General features: G+C 39.7%; 1 protein-coding gene and 1 non-coding gene across 2 annotated transcripts; both read right to left on the reverse strand.

Moving 5' to 3' along the window:
• Positions 1 to 208: 208 nt before the first annotated feature.
• snai1b (snail family zinc finger 1b) lies at positions 209 to 1,970 on the reverse strand. Its single transcript, XM_086277381.1, has 3 exons — positions 1,662 to 1,970; positions 803 to 1,339; positions 209 to 478 (listed from the first exon to the last, which is right to left on the reverse strand). The coding sequence occupies exons 1-3, from the start codon at positions 1,741 to 1,743 to the stop codon at positions 297 to 299; spliced, it is 801 nt and encodes a 266-aa protein (XP_086133507.1). The 5' UTR covers positions 1,744 to 1,970; the 3' UTR covers positions 209 to 296.
• Positions 1,971 to 11,813: 9,843 nt separating this feature from the next.
• trnaa-ugc (transfer RNA alanine (anticodon UGC)) lies at positions 11,814 to 11,885 on the reverse strand. The gene has a single exon. It is a non-coding gene; the product is annotated as a tRNA-Ala (tRNA).
• Between the last annotated feature and the right edge of the window lie 5,108 nt (positions 11,886 to 16,993).

The raw sequence follows: 16,993 nt of genomic DNA on the forward strand, positions 1-16,993 counted from the left end.
CACAAACACAAGCAGCTGCAACATTGCCAAAGTCCCGGACTGGCGGGCACCAATGGGCTCCCCTGGGAATTAATTGAATGTCCACCTGCTCTCAAATCACAATGGATGAGACAAAATTGTGCCACAGATAGGACCTCAATCTGATCCTCTAATTGATTAAGGCACATTTCATAAAAGTATAACTGCATTTTTTTTTCATGTGTGTGTGTGTGTGTGTGTGTGTGCGCAGCTAATAGCATTGGCTCCCATCACAACAGGTAGCTTCAACTGAAAGGACAACAGGAGGAATGTGACTTTTACGAGGAAGGACAGCATCCGGAGGCGCTGTGTTTGTTCAGAAGAGACATGCGACTGAAGGTCCTGGAGCAGGAGCCACACTGGTACTTCTTCACCTCAGAGTGGGTCTGCATGTGGGCGCGCAGATTGGAGCGATCGGCAAAGGCCCGGCTACAGTGCTGACAAGCAAAGGGGCGCTCACCTGGTTAAAAAGAAAAGAAAGAAAGAGAGAGACAATCAGTGCCAGCCCAACATTCCCAACACATTAACAAAAGTTTACCCCCGAGTCATTGTTTTTTCAGATACTCTAGAGATAACAGAAAACAGTGGTAGGACACACTAACTTCATTAATGCAGAGTGCCTTTTAACATGCAAAGCACCTGTGAGGAAGATTAGATTATGTCCCCCCCCCCAGCATTTGCTCACACATCAGGAAACATCAATGAATATCAATGAGAACAAGGTGCAACCAGCTGTTAAGTTAACAAGCCTACAGATCTTGGAAAAATCAATTGTCTGACATACCTGTGTGTGTGCGAATGTGTCCTCTGAGGAGCCACGGTCTGGAGAAAGCCTTGCCACACGTGGTGCACACGCAGGGCAACGTGTGTGATCGAATGTGCATTTTCAGGGCACCCAGGCTGTTGTACTCCTTGGGGCAGTGTTTGCAGTGGAAGACCGGGCGTGCTGAAGCCTCTGTGGTCATAGGAGTCTCGGGAGCACAGGGGGGGAGCTGGTGGGACATCTGATGCTGGGAAAATGCAGAGAGGCTGGTGTAGCTCTTGGTGCAGTGCAAACAGTGATAGATTGGCTGAATTGTATCTGGGCTTGGTGGATCTGAAGTACGTCCGCCGTCCTCCTCTTCCTCACCGCTGCTGCAGGAGGGAGAGCTGCTGAGGTCCAAAGGGCCCATGGGTGAAGGGGGGAGAGATTCTGGGGAAATCAGGGGGTGAGGTCGAGGCAGGATGTCCACGCTGAATATTAGCGTGGCGGGTTGGCAGGTCAGTGCAGAGCTGTTCTCTGATGGAAGCTCAGCCAGTGGAAAATTTTCTGGCACAAAAGCTGGAGATGCAAAGGAAATGAGGTCAGGTTAGTTAAATGGGACAGACGATCTAATAAACCACTAAACCTGTTTTCATTCTTCGGGTTCACGTTACAGCCTATTTTAATCACAAGCTTTCTTATCATGAGTTTTTCCAGGTGACAGGGACAAGAATTAGGAATGCCCAAGCTGCTACATGACAGGTATACACCTTATCACGTCTGCCACATGACTGTTATGTGTCTGCAGGTAACTTGATGGGGAGCTCATGACTGTGATTCCCTATGTGTCTAATGCACTCGCAAATATCTTGCATACAATCACGGACAATAGCAAACTTACCTGTGTGGCTCTCCGGGTAGCTTTCCCTATTATGCTGCTTCTTGTAGGGAAAATACTTCTTGACAAGGAACGACCGAGGCATCTTGAGCTCTAGCTTCACCGATGGAATAACAATACAAAATAAAAAAACGGGGGGAAAAATACAGTCCAAGGCGTTGTGCGCTCTAATCACAGCTTGAGCAAACAGCAGATTCCTGTCGGGGTGGAGAGAAAACTCTTGGAAGATTGACAAGACGACTACCAAAGTTGAATCTGTCTGGGGGATCCCAAACTTGCCTCCTCATATAGTAAGCAGAGGAGAGAAGCAGCGGAGTGGGTGGGCACGTCTCCGCCCACATACACACCCCCGTGTGTCCGGGCTGGGCGCCACCGGCTCCATTCATCACAGGTGACCAATGTGCCAAAAGCTGTTGCAGCGCCCTGATCTAATTATGCATTTCACGCCTCTAATGGCTGACTTTCAAACATCGGGCATACGCGTATTGTCATGTGAACGGCCGAGTGTTCAATTCAATGTGCCGAACTGTTTTCATAGCCTACCTGAACTGAAATGTGCATATCAATGCTTTTCATTGTGAGGAAGACCCGGAGGGAGAAGTGAATATGTAAAACAGACGGAGGGGGAGAAGTTTGCCTTCAGGGCCAAAAAATTACTTTTATATTGTGTTCAGTCGAAGATCCTGATATGAGTTCAAATATGTCCACGGTAATCCTAACGGGGCGTCCTGCAGGAAAAGCACCAAAACCAAAGCATTTCCCATTTTTGCAATAATTTTGCAAAGAAATAAATCATACACCTTACCAAAAAGTCGCAGCCCTTTAAAAAAAAAAAGGGCCAGCAATAACTTGAGCGTCCTCTGTTGGTCCATACTGCAATGCAGTCAGTGGTTTGTGGTGGAAGAATATGTTTTGCACAATATATATATTCACAAATACCCGAAAAGCAGTGTTAAAAAATAAGATTTGTGGCACTGATTTGCACAAAATATTGTTATTTCTACGTACAACCCGCACAATAATGTGCAAAAATGTCAGAAGTAATCGCATAAGCAGCTTGAGAATTTCACCATTATCATTGCATTGCAAAACAAGTGACACTACATGACTTTTACAAGCAAATGAGAATAAGCTGAGGTTTTGTCCTCACTGACTACCCCTCTCATTCTCTCTCTGCGGGGGACACGTCCGTTTGAATAAAGGCGCCGCTGTTCTCCAGATTGCTCACAGCGTGATATAAGGTAAAAAATTAACAGAGCCGACAGGAGCACATGATGATGTAAACTGAGACCTATTAAATCCACTTTAGGCGCTTCTCTCGAATGAGCATCACATGATGTTTTAGACTTCACCCCAAGGTTTTCCAATCAAAAGTCATGTCTTTGTCTCCGTTGTGTTTGTGACTAAAGTGAGCATGGGTTACAGGGACCGTTGGAAAGATCAGCAGGCAAAGGTTTATTGTTGTTATTATTATTATTATATTTTTTTATTACATACCAGAAAGTTATTTTACCTTGATCACTTTAGAAAGCTGTATTTTTCTCTAATATCCTTGCTTAGATTGGTTATAGTGGTAAATATTGTCTAGTCTTAAAGATTTATGTATATATATAAAAAAGAAATTACCTCTTTTTGTAAATATCCTTATTACTTGTACCCATTCTGTGTTTTACGTAATAATCAATCCCAAAAGAAGTGTAATTTATGGACAGATAAAATACCTTTATGGTACTGTTGTGTTCTATTTGTTGCTGTTTCTGCTGCTCTCTTGACCAGATATCGCAGTGACACTTTTTACCTGGATAAATAAAGGATAAAAGTCACCTTGCCAAAAACTGTTTTGAAGCATCCTCCTGAAATGACAGATGTATATTTAAAAGACTCTATGTCGACGGGTTATCTACAAAATGTTAAAAACCCACAATCTTTTTTTTTCTTTTGCAAATGCCAGCAGTCACCGTGCACCCTCTAAGTGTGAATATCACGTGAATGCCATTCACTAGACAAGACCATCACAGTCTTCACTGGTCCTATTTAGCACTGCAAAAGAGAGTGTGTAAAGGGTGTATATACACCTGTCTCAAGGCGCCATTGTCATGGCAGGCCCGATAGTTCACACATCGTTAGAGCGCTCCTTGACTCCGACGCCACGTAGGCTGGAGGGTCATGAGGGCAGGTCGGCAGTAAAAACAAAAGCAAATAGCAAAGACACACGTGAAAGTGATCTGAGCGGTGCTTCTGTGCATGTTTAACCTGACTCTTAAAAGTCAGTTGAAATAATTGACATTAAAGGTATGCGCAGTGATATGATTACGTGTGTGTCTAACCCTGACACACTTTCATAAGATTTTCTCTTTTGAAGAAGTAAGAGTGAAAACAGCTGATTATACACTGCTGAATCTGCCCCTCCGTGCAGAGCAGTGTGTCTGCGGACAATTTGTGACACAACAGGGTTGGAGTGACCTCATGACACAGTGGGGACACGAAGACATGAAAAGTTTTCTGCTTGGAACAGATGTTATTCTTTTTTCTGGCCTCCAGAATAAAGCAGCCAGTGTTCTCAAAGCCTCCTCAAAAGGAAACTGTTGTGGAGGACGAGTCTTAATTCAGAATCATCTTAGACGGGCTTTACTGGTGGAGAACCACAAAACTAAAACGAGACGCTGTCTGTCTAACGTTAACTGGGTTCTTTAGAAAACTGAATAAAGATATGGATGAAACCAAAGGGTAAAAGAAAAGGTGTCACACAGTCCAGGATAAACTGTAGTACAGAGCAGGTTACAAAAACTAAACTCTGGGCGTTTATCAATAAACTCAGAGTACAAAGAACAACTTACTGTTTTTCTATGACATTATAAAGCATCATAAATTGTCTTCTGTATGAGGATAGACCATTTTATAATGACAGGAATAGGTCATTTCATTGAATTGTACATTGCTAAACTAGTAAATATTTCATCACCAGTGTACTGTAGATAAAATGTGTTTCTTGTATGCACACATAAATGAATGCATTCATTCATTTATAAAGTATAACTTTTTTCTGGCATTGAATGGAACATTTCAAAGCAAGCCTTACCTGTGCAGCTGCATGTAAACAAAGCATATATCAAGTATTATAAACGTGAGTTGTGAAAGTGATACAATATAAAATCAGTGGGAGTCAAACTGACATTTTAAACCTCTGTAGCTGCTGACCACTGCTGACCGCCCCCATTTCATTCTCATTAGATTCTGTGTCCTTGTGTGGGGACATCACATTGTGGCTTTTCTGCACCTTTATCCCCTGTTCTTCTCAAGAAATTATTAGCAGTCTGTTCTAATGTCATACACAAACCTTTACTTCAGGATTCATTTTTTGAGCACTTAATCCTGAAATTGAAGATCCAGAGTTTTGTACAGGGTCAAAAATTATTCATTATTTATATAAGTGATATATGTCAGGTATGTGATATTTTTAAATCAGTATTTATTGCAAATCACACAAATATTTTTTTTTCTCTGGGGCTAATCTAAAGGAGCCACTGTGATCACTTCATAAATGTGCAAAATAAAAAAAAAGAAGCTTGACAGGAACAAACTGTCATTAAATCTAAAGAAAGTTAAATAAGGTCATTTGGGAATTTTAAAAGAAATTAACAAGTGCATATAGATGGGCTCGACATGGAAGAAGTTCATGAAAATAGGTTTGTTGGTGTGATAATAAATGATAAAATAAGCTGTAAATCTCATATAAAACATACAGTATTAACTAAAGCAAAACATATACTGGATCTCAAATCACTTCACATTCTCTACTGCTGACTGATATCACTGTATTCAAATTACTGTGCAGAGGGTTTCATTAGTGCTTATAAATGTTCCATATTGCAGAGAAGAAGGGTGTGTGGGGGGGGCGGGGGGGGCTCCTTAATACTGGATATAAATCTTAAAGGAGCACAAATTATGTACGAAGCTTTAAACAATCTACTTACTCACAGTATGCTCAAATTGTTTTCTAGAGAATAAGTTAAATTTAAAACATTCATGTATCCGTACGACATAAAAAAGGAGTGAAGCTGTACAGAGTGTGCACTATTTAAACACTATGTGTGTTTATACATGTATGTGTGTGTACATTTATGTGTATATATACATCTGTAAATATCTAAATCTCTTTTCATGTTACTGAGGTTATAAAACCTAATTCATGTAACAAATTATAAGAAAGGATTTATGATAGGACAGGGCAAAAACAGGGGGAAACTTGTGGTTATAAGTTACTAAATAGTTTCAAAGTAGAGGGAATAAATAAGATTGTCTCCTCGTACTCATTTTAAACAGTTGTAAAGTTATTTATTAAGATTTGTCATTTTACCCTGGGGGGGGGGGGGGGGGGGGGGTCTGTGTTGTTGTTGTTTTATTATTTTCAACATGTTCAAAATAAAGGCACACATCCCATCTCATAATACAATAAGGATAAACATTATAAGCTCCTAAATCTTTTATTTAGCCAACTTTTACTGGAGCTGAGCATATTTATTTAGAATGTTTTGATATGTTTTTTTTTTTGTTTGTTTTCTGAGCAAGTCACCATTTCATTATCTTGACATCACACATCAGATCAACATCCAAACACTTGCTTGGACATGTGTTTTTTTTTTGCTCAAGTGCAGCTTAAAACCCTTTTTTTGCATTTTAAAACCACCTTGATCACCTTTGGTCAGCCAGGTGCATTGTTACCATTCAGTCTATTCAAGCAGCAGGTAACAGCCACTCAAGCACATTAGCATTTGTTTATGCATATTGACTTCCAGGCTGAAAACAGGTCAAGTCTTCTTTGAACAACAATTGATGATAGGCAGGAATACTGTAGCCCTCCTGGTGTGCCTCTAATTTAATCTGGAAGAAAGGTGATAAGTCTTTAATTTACTAAGTGATGCATTTTCACATATTAAACTGAGCAGTTATATCTTCAACTCACAGGATGGAAAATATTTGTTCCTTGAACAAAATGCTCCATCCTTTCACCACCACAAGTTTGCTTTGTTTGTGCTTGTGCATGTGAGAGTGTTGCCCTACAGTTCAGAGGTCTTTAAGCTCATCAGCAGGGAGATAAGATTATCCCAGAGGAATGCAGAGGTGGACTCCGACACATATGTTCTGTGGATTGCACATGTTTCTGTTCCAGTCTCTTTCTCCAAGACACAATCACTGGTGGTTAAACTCCGGCCCATTCAAGCACATTTTGATGTGGGGAGGCAAACCGACATATCATGCAGATTAAAGCTGGTCTACCAGGAGTTTATGCAATCGACTGGATATTGTCTGTTTTTGTAATCAGCCAAGTGAATTGCACACTCACTTACATTTACAGTGGCTCTTTCAATCATCACTAACAATTTCAAAGGCTCGGTTCAATTAGTTTTCATTTAAATGGCGCCAGTTCACAATAACAGTCTGCCACTGAAACTGTGGAGCAAAAGCGTCGTTAGATTTATAGTAAGGATAAGGTCAAGTTACATATTTAAAGACATTTTGTGCTTTACTTTAGTGGTAAATATTGTACTTTGTACTCAACTAAATGTAACTAAAAGTTGCATTACTTCAGCTACAACTTTATACAAAACCTACGAGTCTTACAATAAACCATGCGACACATGCATCATGATAAATAAAGCCTGAGCTTCGGGAATTAGCTCATTTAAATGGTTAAACATCTGTAGTGAAAGGGTTACTAGACTTTATTTCATTTTTTTTATGTCACCTTTATTTATTGTGATACTGACATTGTATCCTCTGTATGCTTTAACCACGGGTTTTGTCTTAAACAGAGACAATAACTACATTTTGGTTCTAAAATCTTTTTGTGCTTTTCTACCAGACTCAGACTGTTCAAATCTCACGTGTGCCATCTCCATCCTAAACTTGCAATGTCTTTCTGAACTCCACCCCTGCCATGAAAATATGATAGGAAGATAAGCTGCTACTTTATAAAGGCAGTTTTTCTTGGATTTGATGCTTTGTGTTCCTTATATTACATTTTGACAGTGCACTATGAAACATACAGACATATACAGGATAAGAAAACAAAACATACATGCAAACAAAAAACACATCATCATAACACAATTTACACTTCATGTCAGGATAAATACTAATAACATAGGATTTGCATAACATAACTTTAAATAAACTATTAATGCTACAGCACAAAAATGACGATGTCGAACTGAAGTGGCCAAATCAGGCGGTCAGATTTGACTTTGATTTTCTCATCAGTTATAATTCATTTACTGTGTTTTATATGCTACAAATGTGGAGTTTGTTGTGCTGAATGCCAGATATCATAATGACAGTTGTTTCTTTACAATCAGCACGTAGCAGAAGTCTAAAGAGTTGAAATAATAATTTGACAAACTGTCAGTGATTACCATGAAAATACAAATTAACAGTGTTTTTATGTTAAATATGAAGAGCTAAGTTGGTCAGATGAACAAATAAAAGTGAGATTGTTTACTCTTTACTATTATATTAAACACCGATTTTCGGGAACTACTAAAATGCTGAATAATAAGTATCATCGCTATTCTTATTCTCATCAATGTGTGTATGCTGCACAAGCGTATTGCATTATGTACAGTTTTCATACACCTGTCACCACCAGATAATAACTCTGGTGATAATAGACTTCTGCTGCTGCACGGCGGTCGTCTAAACAAACATTTGACAAGACAACAGACTTGGTAATGAGAAAACACATAGATGGAAACATTTTCTTTCTTTAAATGAGGCGATGAAGGCTGATGTTTGTTTAAAACAACTTCTAAACTCGGATCAATTCCCATCTCCAGATGCTGACAGAGATGGAATTTGCCCAGATGCATTCAAGCGTCTGTTTCTGTGCGTCTGTTTGCAAGCTTCTGTTCTACCCTTATCTGGATAACATGCAGACACCACAGTCCAATCACAGGCAACCTTTGATGTAATATATGCTACAAGCAAAGGTCAGTTGATGGCCAGTTCTTTTCTAGGCAAAATTAAAGCTCTTGCAAAGAGCACATAAGGAAAGTGCATGCTTTTTTTTTCTTTTTTGCTTTGTTTTTACAGCATAGTGTGATCTAATCTAAATTACTCCTTTGAAAGCCTTTTATTTTTCTTTTCATCCAAAGCTCATGTCTCACGTAAAGCTTTGTTAAATATGTTTGCAGAAAATGTGTTAATTAGAAAGAAAGAAAGAAAGAAAGAAAGAAAGAAAGAAAGAAAGAAAGAAAGAAAGAAAGAAAGAAAGAAAGAAAGAAAGAAAGAAAGAAAGAAAGAAAGAAAGTTAACAACTTTATAAAAACATATGCAAATTTGGGGGATTAAATCAATAAAAAATTCAATACAATTTTTATTTAAAACATGTAAGTGACAAGCATTGATAAGCATAAAAAACGGAACATGAAACCTGGGAAAACCTTCATATTCACATTTTAAACATCTGTTTTGATCATACGGTCTGATATCTACACGAACTCTATAAATAATACCCTACAAATAGTTTACACTGGCAATACTAACCTGTACCTTTGCAACTGTGCACACAATATATTAATCATTGTTATAAACATTAAACAGTTTTATATAACACTCATACACTCTGAATGTTTTAACATGCATAACTCAATGCACATTATATTCTGACCATTATTTTCACACGCAACATAATAATTTCGTTCCCCAGGGTAACCAGTGTGTTTCACAGTGTTTAAGACAATACATTTTTTGAGTCTTGATAAATATACCTTCCCCATACACAGCCTTCACAATCACTAATTCTCTGATATCTCTTTCCACTTTAATTTAGTGATTTTTCAGGAGAGGAATTGGCGCCCCCTACTCTTCATAAACTGAACTGATATACAGAAGGGATATTCTAGGATTAATCACAGGGGGGCGACTGTAGACCAGAAATAACACTGCTGTTCACGAATCAGTTATCAGGTCAGAAACAACCAAATAATCTGGCCAATAATCTGGCTGCTCCGCATTAATCTGTTATGTGTGATTAGTAGGTGAGAAAACAGGTTGGATCATAACAGCACTTAAGCTGATGACAGGGTGAAGTACAAGAATCCTACCTGCCCAGAAACACACACCAAACACACTGTTGGTGGGTTGTTGTTTTTTTCTTTAGTGGTTATCAATGAAAATCTTTATGCAAACCGACACTTGCATGCGTTCTGTAGAAAACATGTTATGTAACACTTTGATAAATAAAACACTGACGTTTTTGATAAGACGTTTTTGATAAGATTCTGATCTCTGTAGGCAATATGGTTCCTCTACAAATCCTTTATTAACTTGTTTCGCTGATGAGCTTGTGGCTCCTGCGTTTCTGTTTTTTGTTTTTGTTGTGTGTTTTTTTAAAGGTACACTTTTTGCACGCGTCTAAACGTGCATTTCAAATGGGACAAACACGTGGTGCAGCAGGCAGCTGGGGTGTTAAAAGTGACTGACGTTTCTCCTCCTTTCCCACCTTCAGCAATATTTGCATGACACTTTGTATGCATGTATCACACTTTGGAAATGTAAAGGTTCTTGTGATACAACATTTTCAGTTCGTAATGTGCTGTATTATGTGGGTCAGGCTGGATCTAGATTATTTTCTAGGAAGCATTTTGAAAGGAATATAGGTCATTTTTAAAGTGTTGCTTCAAAATTGTAAAAAATAAGACAAATATACACCAATAGAAATCATATGTAAATATCTGTGTTTGCAGTGGGTGTAAAATAAACATAGTTTTTTGTTTGGTTGTTTTTAATGATTAAGCTACGTTAGATTAACGTACAAAGTTTTCTCTTAGGTAAGAGAACTGTAGACTCTATGCCTCTTAATAATTAAGACTTGCAAGAACTAAGAGACAAACACGACCTGATGACATACTGCGAGAAAATGCAGGTGATTAGGTGTGGCTGTTGCGCTTTTGTCTGAAAACTCAGCACAACTTACTCATGTACATGAAAATCACCATGTGTACCACACCTTTATATTTATTCATTTATAGTTAAAGGCATCTGAAAAGATGGACCTGACTGTCCAAACCGGCCCTTCAGTTTCTCAGAAAAATGTCTTGGAAGTATTTTGCATAATGATTGTTAACACACAAATGTAACAAAGAGGCTCTGGTGCTCACGTCCCTGGGTTCACCCTTTCCTCAAACTGAATAAAAACTACAAACAAGATAATAAGATTAAGTTCAAGACCCCTCAATACAAAAATGTAAAGGACATTAAGTAAAACATAAAGATGTAGACGTGCAGAACCTGATGATGGTGTGAAGAATGTAATAATCTGGATTAGCAAAACATTACTGTGTAATATAAAGATATAAATACAGGTGCATAAATTAGAGCACAGCATGTAAGCATATTTTATAAGGTTATCTAATGAATTAAAATAGCAATTAAAACTTAAGCTTATATCAAATAGCCAATATTCACGTTTAATGGCGTAGAGCACAGACTTGTCAAGTTTTTATTTGTACAAAAAATAAAGTACCCTATATTTCATTACTCCGTATGTTAAAGTTTTGCTCCTCTGCTCCATTTTTCATAAATCTCAACGTTTTAGTGACTAGATACAGTAACATTCTTTGTTAGGCTGAAGAATAAAATGTGATTCAGCGCCTCCTGGAGGTTGAAAGAAGGGCCTGCCAATCAAAAACACGCTAAAAGTGTATCGTTTAATTTTTATAACAACATTTTATTTAATTATGTTTTACTGTGGATCTTAGGTTGCTAAAGGCCGCGTGTTTTTTAATATAAATGCACAACCCCCCCCCCCCCCCCCCCCCCACACACACACACACACACACACCAAAAAAAGAAAAACACACACATACACCCTCCTCTTGAAATTCTAAGTAAAGCAAACGCGATTTAATCAATGTAAGCAAAATAAACAGGCGTACATTTGATTAGCTGCTAGGCTTCTACTCAGAAAATAAATTCAGATAAAAGCTAACAGTTTATCTCAACCTGATTTAACCTGAGTGCTAGATCCAAATCAGATCACTGCTAAAATAAACGTTATCGTTCAATAATAGCTTCGTAAAAAGAGAAGGTATCGCAGTATTTGCTCGCCTTCCCCCACTCACAACACACACAAAATATAAACCCTGGTAAAACAAGTGGAGATGCCGGGGATTGAACCCGGGGCCTCATACATGCAAAGCATGCGCTCTACCACTGAGCTACATCCCCTGTTGGAAATCATGGCGCATTATTACGTATATAACAGTACGCATTCATGAACCGGAAGTTGATATTCCTTCTGTAAAATGAGTCGACGTTGAGCAGGTTATTTTTGCTCTCCTTGAGACCAGGTTATATAATTTCAGATCACAGCTTTAGCCTTTGACCCTTGCAGTATTTCTCTGGGTACAAGTACATTACTGTAAGTTACCTTTTTGAATGGATGAAGAAAAGTCCCGAGGTACTCCAGCTCAAAGGGTTGTTTTTTTTTAGTAGTGGTTTTGTAAACACAGGAACTCAACTGACGTCAGGATGGATGAATGGGAAATGTATCTGCTTTTTTGTATCCTTGTTTTGTGCTATTTTTAGCCTGCACATCTGAGCAATCTGCTCCTCATTTTCCATGCTATCTGTAAAGCAGATAAACTGATGGTGGTGATGAGGGCTAAAACTATACTGAAAGACACAGGCACAAAGCCTGATTATAATAATTCTGAAATGAAGTGAGTTTGACACGAGTGGCTGAAAAGCAGGTCCTTCTCACCATCCTAGGTACCCTAATCCTTCAGAGAATTTAAAATAGCTCCCCTCATTAAGTTTCATAATATTCTCCAGGGGAGCACGAGCGAGGGGCTGTCGGCCCCCTCTGGAGAGCACAGTCTGTCCTCACTCATTCTGTGTTTATCTGCACACCCTTGCCAAGGACACCACTTACAGGCCCTGTTTGCTCTGCCCATGTAGGGACAGACCCGACCCATGGGATGCACGCATGGCCTGAGGGTTGAAGGAGGGCTGAAGGAAGGAGAAGAGAAAGGGTGAGAGCCTTTGTCTACACAGGGCTCTCCCAGGATGAGGAGGGATGGGCACCCACTGATGCTGTTATTGTGTAAATTGGGTAAATTTGGACTGGTGACAGAACGCCACCATGCTGAGTCTGTGCTGAGTAATAAGGAAAGGCTGACAACCGTTATGTGTTGAGGGTTATCTGGGGACTGTAGAGTGCTGCATGTACAGACAGGCTGTATGCAATATGAGATCCAAAAAGGAATTCTTTATCTAAGGCCACAGACCTCCAGACGTTACACTGGACAGTGTCAAAGAGGAAGACCCCAACTTTGGAGTTTCAAGTGTTTCATACAGTTAGTGTGGATTAGTTATAGTGTGGATTTTTAAAAGAATGGTTTGATATTTATGTTTTGACAATGTTCTTGTAGTCTTAACACTTGCAAAGTTAGATGACCTGTGCATGAGCTTTGGTGGTAGAGCTACCATATCCAAGTAAAACAGAGCTGATCAGTAAGTCTAGCTCTTACCAGATTTCAAAAAATATACTTAAAAGCCTTAAAAATAAATACATTTATTAGCAAGTCTTCTCTTCACAATCAAATTGTGGTTTTGCATCTGGGTGTCATTACTACCCTCCACTGGCTGCATTGCAAACCTCATTGAGGCAGGATTATGCAACCTTTTTCTCCCCCATATGATCAAACTGATGTAGACAAAGTATTCATAACGCCACATATTCAACAACTCATGAAAACAGGGCTACAAGCTACTATGAAATTCACTTACTTACGACAGCTCTTCGACTGCATAGGACACGGATGAATCACACTAAACATTACAGTCACCTGCCTCGAGCTTCTTTGGCACGATGATACCACTTATAGATTTTTGTGGGTTTTCTTTTGTTTTTCTGGATAGAGATGTGCAGCCAGTTTTGTACCTCTGCCTGTGTTTGTTTTACCTAAAGGTGTTCGAGGAAGTAGGAAGTAATGAATTGTTTCAACATATAACGTACTGTTAAACCCTACAAACTGCGATGTCAGTCAGTCTGTCATTTTTATACAGATTAAAATATCTTTTGTACAGAGGCTCATAATTCCTAGAGTATAAATCCTAATGATTGGTGCTCTAGTACCTACTAAATTAGCATTATCACTTCTTTTAGCAGTGCTAACACATAGGGACAGACAACCATTCACACTCACTAACACATTCACACCTAGTGGCAATTTGGATTATCCAATTAACCTATCCCCACAAGCTGCATGTCTTTGGATGGTGGGAGGAAGCCGGAGTACCTGGAGGGAGAACATGCAAACTCCACACAGAAAGACCCCAGCCTGATGGTGGAATTGAACTCAGGACCTTCTTGCTGTGCGGCAACAGTGCTAACCACCGTGCCACAGTGCTGCCGCCATTAACACCTTTTTTATACAAATATCAGAAGAAACTCGCAGATTATCCAACTAGTCCTTTAAGTTCTCCACCCCTTGTAATGTGTGTCATTTACTTTACTTCTGGTACTGTTAAGTTGTCTGACCTCCTATCTCCTGGGGCTGCTGTCTTATCATCAGCTGACAGCCAGCAGAAGCAGAAAGGCCCGAAAGAAGAGAGGGGCACCAAAAATAAAGCCTTCATAACAGGGTGAAGAAGAGGTGAATAAGATAATGCTGGGAGTCGACTCAAAACAAAGTGACATACTTTTGAAAGTATGTCAGATCAGTCGATTTGATTTATGAGCCAAAATACAAAAAGATTTTATGCAAACCACGAAGAAAATAAATTCTCTGAAGATCAAACTGAAAATGTTGTTTAGAAGTAAAACACAAATTGTCATGGTCTGGAGTCTGCGACTCCGTGTTTATGTTTAGTTTATTAGTATTCTGTGGTTTTGGTTGCCATGGGTGTTTGTACTCCTCTGTTTCATGGTTCATGTTCCTATGTTCTGTGTCCCCCAGTCTGTGTTACGTTGGTGGGTTATGTCATTGCGTGTATGTGTTTCCTGTTTTATTGTGAAGGTCTGCGTCTTATGTGAGTGTTTTCAGTTTGCCTCCCTAGTCTCGTCACGTTAATCACTCCCAGCTGTGTTCCCCACCTGTGTGTAATCTCCCTGTGTTCTCTGAGTGTATTTAAGTTGTGTCTTCTGTCATGGTAGTTGCTGGTTCGTCTGTGTTGTTTCCCCTCGGTCTCCCTGCATCTCTCCATGTGTATTTCCCCGGATCTCCCTGCATCTTCGTTTCTGGTTTGTGTTGTTAGTTTACCCAGTTTAGGTTTCCGGTTTCATGTTTTCCCACCATTGCTGTTTGTACCCACCCTTGTAAATAAATACCCACCTGCACCAGAGCTGCCGTCTTTTGGGTCCTTTCTTCAACTCCACACGGCTTGCCCCGGCAAACCGTGACACAAATTTCTGTTAACACTAAGTCCTAATCGTCTCTCCTGCTCCCAGCAAGTCCCATCAGTATTTGTTTTGTTCCAGTCAGGAACTCACTTTATTGTCTGATTCAAGCTTCAACAGGCAACAAGCTGGACTTCCGAGTGAGCTGAATCATTGCTGCGCCTCGGTGTTTCACCACAGTGTTATCCTTCTCTTGCTGGGAACCTGGGTTAGCTGTGTTGGCCAGGAAAAGAACAGGTTTGCTGTGAAATAGGAACATGACCATGAACGTGAACCCAAACAGGGAGGGGGAATAAGGGAGCTAGAGAGGGAAATACTGCCCTGACCTTTCGCCTATATTTTTTCCAGCTGGTAGTGGAAACTGTGGGAATCCACGAATGCAGGAAAAAGCTCTATAGCCTTAGGCAGAAAATGGAAAACCGGAGCCTCTCTTCTCTGTGAGCAAGCTGGTGTGGCTGTGCTGCTATTCATTGCAGCATATTGCTAACACCTTAAAAAGCATCTGAAGCACGTCATAGCGACTGACAAAGTGTTTTACAAGGAGCGAGCCAGTGACATGTACTGATTAGTTTGAGAACACAGACATTACACAAACACAAGCACAGATAGCTCTTCCTGAATGTTTGTGTTCACTGTGTTACTGGGGTTGAGATATCATCATCACTGCAGGGTGAATGAGTCTGTGTCTTCAAGAGTTGCCAAGCACCTGGTAACCATATAGGCCGATACCTTATCAACCTGACGTTAGAAAGCTCGTGCTGAACTCATTGTCTGTGACCAGGCAGCAATTACATACCAAATGTCTAAAGCAGAAAAAACTAGCTCTCAAAGAATGTGTGTGAAACATGAGAGGTGTGGCACATTTGTTTGTTTGCATTTGAGACATCCAGTCAAAGATGCTTCAAAATATAAGACAGCATTTCCAGCTAAATCAACTATGGAGAAATTTCAAGATCATGCTCTTGTCATTGTGTAAAAGCTTCTTAACTTAAAAACATAAGCATAGGCCTTTAATAACACGTTTATTATAATCTATTCTTAAGAAATACACCAACAGATTTACAATTAAAAACTCTCACACTCAGCTGCCGGTATGCCTGTTCGCCAGCTTTTTAGTGCAAATATCTAGTCAGCGATCACATAGCAGCAGCTCAGTGCATATCTACATTTTGGTCTAGAAGAGCTCCTGAAGTTCAAACTAAGCATCAGAAATTGAAAGCAAGTGTCAGTGTCAGCTATCTCTGGAGTTTTACAGAGAATGGCCCAAAAAAAGGAAAATATCCAGTGAGCAGCAGTTCTCTGGGTGAAAATACCTTATTGATGTTAGAGGTCAGAGGAGAATGGCGAGACTGCTTTGAGCTAGTAACTCAAATAATAACCACATATTTATCTAAGGTAAGCAGAAAAGCAGCTGCACAAAACAGCAAACCTTGAATCAGATATAGCAGCAGACTGCGTGGCCTCACCTACGTTGGCTGGTCTGAGTCTCGATTTCTGCTGTGGAAAATCAGACACTAGTCTGTTGGATTTGTTGTAAACAACATGAAAGCTTGAATCTGTCCTGTTTTTTATCAACGGTTTGGGCTGCTGCTGGTAGTTTAATTGTGTGGGGATATTTTCTTGGCACACTTTAGTTCCCTTAGCACCAGTGAAGCCTTGTTTAAATGCCATAGCCTACCTGACTATTCTTGCTAACCAGGCCTAACACTTTATGACTACAGCACACCCATCATTTTGTTAACACACCATGTCACAAAGCTCAGATGAACTCAAAGTAGTCTTTTGAACATGGCAATGAGTTTGATGTATTCAGGTGGTCTGCACAGTCGCAGAACCTCAATCAAATAGACGACCTTTGGGATGTGGTGGAACCGAAGATTGATCTTGGATGTACAGCTGACAAATCTGCAGCATGGTATCATTTTAATATGGA

This window comes from Aulonocara sp. 'chitande type north' Nkhata Bay, linkage group LG20, assembly GCF_057382095.1.
Source record: "Aulonocara sp. 'chitande type north' Nkhata Bay isolate Kocher_YH1m ecotype deep benthic linkage group LG20, A_spYH_male_GT1.1, whole genome shotgun sequence".
Classification (NCBI taxonomy): Eukaryota; Metazoa; Chordata; class Actinopteri; order Cichliformes; family Cichlidae; genus Aulonocara; species Aulonocara sp. 'chitande type north' Nkhata Bay.

Excerpts from the sequence above, each read along its gene's own strand:
- snai1b (XM_086277381.1), bottom strand. The coding sequence starts at position 1,743 with ATGCCTCGGTCGTTCCTTGTCAAGAAGTATTTTCCCTACAAGAAGCAG. Across the intron at positions 1,340-1,661 it reads CTACCCGGAGAGCCACACAG|CTTTTGTGCCAGAAAATTTT; the intron begins GTAAGTTTGCTA and ends TTGCATCTCCAG. Across the intron at positions 479-802 it reads ACACATTCGCACACACACAG|GTGAGCGCCCCTTTGCTTGT; the intron begins GTATGTCAGACA and ends CTTTTTAACCAG.